A 6,673-nucleotide genomic window follows, 5' to 3' on the forward strand; every position below is an offset into this window, starting at 1 on the left:
AGAGGCTGGCGGCAATTATTGGGGAATCCCTATTAATCCCTATCCCTATTATCCAAGTGGAAATGGGAAATAGTTCAGTGCAAATGTAATGTCTTGCAGTTTTCTGAATGGTTGAGACATACGTCATATGTTATTTTATCGAAAATAAAACAAACTAAAGGTATATGCATGAATACCATGATTCCGTAGCTGATGAAGAAAGTTTTACTATGAAAACAACTTTCCCCAGTGGACAATTAATACATCTATCTATCTATCTATCTATCTATCTATCTATCTATCTATCTATCTATCTATCTATCTATCTATCTATCTATCTATCTATCTATCTATCTATCTATCTATCTATATCTGTCTGTCTGTCTGTCTGTCTGTCTGTCTGTCTGTCTGTCTGTCTGTCTGTCTGTCTGTCTGTCTGTCTGTCTGTCTGTCTGTCTATCTATCTATCTATCTATCTATCTATCTATCTATCTATCTATCTATCTATCTATCTATCTATCTATCTATCTATCTATCTATCTATCTATCTATCTATATTGTCATTACACAAGTACAAGTACAAGGCAACGAAATGCAGTTTAGGTCTAACCAGAAGTGCAATAGCAGCAAGTGCAGGATATAGGCCTACAACGTTTGCATAAGTGCAGGACATGGATATGTACTGAGTATATATAAATATATCTATAAATAGAGAGATGGTTATTACTATAAACAGAATTTACAGGTGAATATGTACAGTGAATAATATACAGATGGTTATTATAAACAGAATTTACAGGTGGATATGTAGGCTAATATAACATACAGATGGCTATTACTATAAACAGAATTTTACAGAGAGAGGTATACAATGATATGTTAGGCTAAAATGAGGAATATGTCAGTGGATTAAGGTAGTGCAATAAATTATGGACAGAATTATGGACAATTATAATAATTATATTATTATATAATTGCATCTATCTGCTCCGCCAGACGGACACATTGACGAGAATATCAGTTTTATACATTATTTCGTTCTGTTTACCATATTATTTATGAGGATGAATTGCATAACATGCCAATATTGTTGCAGAACATATTTCACTTTTAATTTTTTTTTGCATTTCTGTAGTAGGCTAATTTTCGTTTGTTTTACACTGCAGGTCGATCAAACGGGTGTTCGTGGCTGTTAATTGTAATACTTGCTTTGTGAAGTCTTCAAGTTATTTATGAGAGGCAGTAGGCTACTGCCATTTCTTTTACACAACAGTCTACAGTTTCACACACTTTCACGTGTTTCTTCCATCTGCCGACGGTGTCGCCATTTCTCATTTCACCCGTTTTTGTGCGTGGGTCAGAGCTTGCGTGAAGGACCGCACATTTTCCCGTCAAGTTTGCTTTTTATAAATACCAATTATTGCGTAGAGAGCGGTGTACGCCTTCTTTTGTGCGTACGCAACGTTTATAAATGAGGCCCCTGGTGTAAGAGATTTAAACATAATATGTGAAGAAAAAGCCTACCCCGATCGCGAATCGTGTTATGTTCTTTGCCTCTGCCTGTAATGCTGCGTCTTTCAATAACCAATAGTCACTTGACTCTCCATCAGTAATAACAAGCAAGATTTTTTTTGCTGACGGCCTTGACCCTCCATATGGTGTAAATAGCCCATGCCTAGTATTTGAAAATAAATTTAGAAGAGATCATGTAACCAACATACATACCCTAATAATATATAGTAATATTAACTACTCAGAAAACCTTAACAACTTCATAGCAACACAATAGGCTACTGTGGTTTACTTTTTTCTCTTTATTTACCCAGAAATTGTAAAAATAATAATACATCTCCTAATGTGTTACATTTTAACATCTAAACTGCACATATCATCATTATAATATATATGAAATGGGCCACCCAAATACAATGATTAAAATTTATATAGTTACAAACAAGTCTTACACAAGTTTTTTGATGGCTGCTGCAGTGTAAGTGCCACCTCGAAAGTATGGTATATTTGTCACCTTAGATTCCCATGAGCTGTCTTTGAGTTGATTGAAATTGTAGTGAATTGTACAATCGCCGGAGTACTGTGCAATGGCAAACTGTAAACCAACAACAGATAAAGCCTCATGATGTGCTCTATAATGGCATTCAGTTATATATATTTTTCTAAAATAATTATACATGGAAAAACAAATTCAGGTCTTATATTAATTTTCAATGCATTTAATTAAATATTATGCGTTTAAAAACATTGGCTGCAGTCAGTATCAAAAATCACTAAAGTGATATTTAAGGCTATTCCTACCTGTCCATCCCGGTCAGTAAAACGCTTGATCATGTTAATCACAAAATTCTTCATCATTATAAAATTGTTAATCCCCACACTCCCAGATCCATCTAACAGAAACGCAATGTCAAACTGACCAGGACAGTCTGTAAATGAAGAGAGCAGAAGAGTGTATGTAGGCCTAGTTAAAACTGGAGTAAAGTTACATCAAAAGAGAAGTTTCTTTGACTGAAAAAAAAAAAAACTTTGGTGATCATCATATTTACCTCTCAGAGAGCTCGGTATTGGCGGTTGAAACACACTGTTTTCTCTGATGAAGCACATGCCATTGTAGGTGGTAACTGATACACATTTCTTTGGAATGGTTGGACCACAAATCTGAATGAGATGGAATTTAAACATACATTTTACTTTATTTAAAAGGAATACTTAATCAAATATTGAGCACAAAAGATCATGCCTTCTAAACCTGTCAGTGGGACATAAGCAGAAAACGTACAAAAGAGGCCGTACAAATTATTCAAAGTTGAATAAGCCACCAATTGACCAAAACATAAAAGAGATACACATTTCCATGAGAGTGTGTTGAGCTTATGTTCTTCTGTGATTTGCATGTGGAATAGTTATAATTTGTACTTTATCTGTAACTGATCTCAACGGTGTTCTGAACCACTTACCGCCAGCTTTGAAGACTGTTGATTTTGAACCATAGAAAGTCCAAGAGACATGTTGACGGCTTCTGGGGGCACTTCATTAACACACAGACAGTTTGTTCATTTTCATAAATAAAATAATAATAATAATAATAAAAACTTAAAAGGGAACAAAAAATATGTTACACAGCACAACTGAATTGCTTTGAATTTGGAATATTTATTTATCACTAGAAAATTAAATCAGAGTTTTAAATTGCATGTGCTAAGCTTTGGTAATGTGGTAACAGGAAATAGAAACAGCTCATATAACCTTCTAATGTTGATCATTTTCTGAAATTTAAGAACTGTTAATTTGTTGATAAAGAAAACAACTCTCATATACAGTATTACCCTTGACCCTACTGTAGAATATACTTTACTTGGAAAGTGGAAAATAATATTTCAATAAGAAGTGTAGTACAAAACCCCAAATACCATCAATCTTCAGTGATGAGCAGGTTCCTTGTGCGACAGAACAGTCATAAATCAATCCTCTTTGATCTCGGCTGATTTGAATTAAAGGATCACTCACGATCAGACTTTCAGAAAAAAGGTAAGAATACAGAAAATAGATTATTAATTTAACGGACAATTTTGTAAAAGTTCCCATAAAGGTAATGTGCATGTACTATAGTACATTATAATTTCCATATGGGAGAGAATTCAATGGCGTTGTGGTTATGTCATTTATATACACAACAAAAAATAAAACAATCATAAACATAACACATACAAAAATAATACAGCTTGATACAGCCAGATACAGCTTTACAAAAAATGGCAGAAAAAAAAAAAAACACTACAAAGCTAATGTTTTGTATACTGCACACATCGGGAAAAGTGCGTAAAATAGGATCCAATGTACTGTGTTCATATAAAGACATTTTCTGTATTGATTTTTTACAAGTGTTTTACTCATCATTTAAATTTGAATTATGCATTGCACTGCATTGTGTTGTGTTTTAGGCTTTGAGGAAATGCCCGTAAACTTACTGGTACTGGTAATTTTATTTTAGCAAATATCATCATCTGAATATTCCATGCTTGCAGTCACTATTATGAAAAAGAAAGGGCGCCCTATTGAATTCTATGGTTTTATGTATCAGGACATAATAAAAATCATCTGGTCTTTGGAAAGTCTTAAACTTTGGCAAATACAACCACACGTGACATATATCAACAACATGATGAACAACAACACATGACATATCACACTGTGTCATTATTTATTTAACCTCTTAACAAAATCTAGGCCGAAATGGAAAAGCCATGGGTGACAAACTACCTGGGTACACCCTTACTGTTAGCATAGGAATTAAGAGGGTAAGAAATGGTCAGGTACTGCTAATCAAATTTCTTTGATTCATTGATCATCAGCAAGTTTTATCACCTCAATAAAAGTTTTGTCAGTTTGCTGGTCTGGAGACTTCAGGTGTGTGTTAACACAAAGCCAAGGAGGAAAGACATTAGAGAAGCAATTGTTGCTGCCAACAATCTGAGAAGGGTTATACTGCCATTTCCAAACAATCTGAAGTCCATTATTCTACAGTAAGGAAGATTATTCAAGATGGAATATTCAAGATAGTTGCCAATCTTTCCATGAGTGGACATCCCAGCAAATTCACCCCAAAATCAGAAAAGAAATCTACACCTCAGACTCTACAGGCCTCAGATGCGAGAGGCTGATACAGAAATCATACAGAGAATGCATTGTTACTAAAAGTGTCTCTACAAACAGTTAAATCATAGGGTGTACTTAGTTCGTCACCCGTGACTTTTCCCTTTTGGCTTTATTTTTGTTAAATAAATAATGACACTGTGTAATGTCATTTGGTGTTTTTCATCTGAGGTTTTATTTACCTAGTTTTAAGACCTGCTGAAGACCAGATGAGTGTCCTTTCTTTTTCACATGACTGTACAAATAATACTGCAGCAATAGTAGGTATAATGTTATATGCTTGTCATTTTAAACACAGTCCATGTCTATGACTAAGTTTTATTTGTATATTTACAGTTCTGTATTTTTCTTGGTACCTTCTCTGTTTACAGCCCATAAAGCATGGCATCTCATCTCAATCTATAATGCTATAAATTCAGTGATTGCCAACAGGGGGTGCTGCATTCAAAAATACACTATATGGGACTTTTGGACTGGCCCACTGTTTAGGAGTAACACATTTAAGTAAACATTTCATTAACCAGTAAAATTATGCACTATGTGCAATGTAGCACAAAAGCTGTAATCTTTTAGTTTCTAATAGTTGTTTTCCACTTCCGTCTATTGTAGTAGCATCTATTTCAGATTTACCCCTTAAGGCCAATTATAAACAAAACCAACTGAAACCTCTTCCTGTCCCAGTGTTCAGCTCGTGGCCATAATAAGCTACAGAGTGAAGGAGTCTTCATGCTCATAAAACTGCTCTCCACAGGTTTCTCATTATCTCAAGTAGGCCTAAGTGCAGTGTGGTGAGTACTGACTTTCCAAACCATACAGGTTTTTTTTTCTTTTTGGTTTCATTATCAGTTGTTATATTGCTCTCACCTCGCATCTTTCTGTATTATCTTATAGCCAAAGGCAACATTTTGGCTCTGTGAAGGTGAAGGTGCAGTGAAAGTTTTCCAGGTAACAGGATCAATGTTAAAAGCCATCACCGACTGAGATACTAAAGTGTTTAGAAGTGATACAAAAAAGACTGAATTAGTAACTTTACATAATTGTTGCATTGCAGCCATGCTAAAATACATGCTATTTTACCAATTTCAGCAGCTGATAGTGATTTCAATGTGATGCAGCATTAAAGGCAATTATGTAATAAGATAACATGTTAAAATGTTTTGTAACCATTTAAAAAAGAAAGAACTCAATGCTACACTGTGAATATAGTCATTGTGCCTGACAAAATCTTTAGCTTGTTCGGTTTCCTCTTAAGAGTAATTGTTTTTTTTTTAAACAAATGCATAAATATGTGAAAAGGTGTCATGTGCATTTATGAGTTGTTTTTTGCAGTGCTATTCTCACAGATGCATTTTTAAATCATTCATTCATCTATTAGTGTACAGGATGATTATTAATGCATTTCACACGGCTATACATTTGAACAAATTTGACTATAAGCAGAATGTAAATCCAGTTTTACCTGGTGAGATCATATTAATAGTTAAAATCGTATTGCCTCACTGCTCACTGCTTTCAAATTGTACAAAAGGGAACAAAAAGGGTTAAGACTTGCCACACAAGAAGGCTTACAGAGAGTGGATATAGAGAGCTATTAAGGTAGTTATGGTGTGTAGAAAATAACAAATAATAAGAAAATAATTAAATATCTTACCACAAAAGATGCACAATCTGATACAGAAGTTCTGGTCCATTATAACCTGTCAAATGTAGATATGGAGGATGCATGAGGTGGGACAGTCAAGGCAATAATTGAAAGTGATCAGATGTGTGGTCCTATATGTGGTTCATAGATGTAAAAAGGGTGGAAGCATCTAACTAAAGAGGAACAGCAATTTGACAAAGAGGAAATTAGCACATTCAAGAAAGATGAAGCAGAGCATACATGCTCAAAATAAAACTATTAAGAAGTTATTAAATACACAGAATAAGTATTTATTCATGTATTGAGTTGAGCGATTATTGTCCTGTATCCAGGATTTTTAATTTTTTCCCACAAAAAAACTATTTTGTGCCTCAATGGATTCGG

At 34.2% G+C, this 6,673-nt stretch overlaps 1 protein-coding gene across 1 annotated transcript in view; it reads right to left on the minus strand.

The window, feature by feature from the left end:
- The window catches only part of LOC307116985 (integrin alpha-X-like), a 29,282-nt gene extending 22,866 nt beyond the window's left edge, over nucleotides 1-6,416 (minus strand). Inside the window, exons 1-8 of the mRNA XM_079801616.1 lie at nucleotides 6,299-6,416; nucleotides 5,512-5,632; nucleotides 3,405-3,508; nucleotides 2,952-3,022; nucleotides 2,541-2,652; nucleotides 2,293-2,420; nucleotides 1,944-2,086; nucleotides 1,504-1,654 (exon numbers count right to left, since the gene is read on the minus strand). Coding sequence (XP_079657742.1) covers nucleotides 1,504-1,654; nucleotides 1,944-2,086; nucleotides 2,293-2,420; nucleotides 2,541-2,652; nucleotides 2,952-3,022; nucleotides 3,405-3,508; nucleotides 5,512-5,632; nucleotides 6,299-6,338 — 870 coding nt within the window. The 5' untranslated portion in view covers nucleotides 6,339-6,416. The remainder of the gene's footprint in view (nucleotides 1-1,503; nucleotides 1,655-1,943; nucleotides 2,087-2,292; nucleotides 2,421-2,540; nucleotides 2,653-2,951; nucleotides 3,023-3,404; nucleotides 3,509-5,511; nucleotides 5,633-6,298) is intronic.
- Nucleotides 6,417-6,673: the final 257 nt, after the last annotated feature.

The sequence above is a fragment of the Gobio gobio genome (assembly GCF_949357685.1).
Source record: "Gobio gobio genome assembly, chromosome: 20".
NCBI classification, from domain to species: Eukaryota; Metazoa; Chordata; class Actinopteri; order Cypriniformes; family Gobionidae; genus Gobio; species Gobio gobio.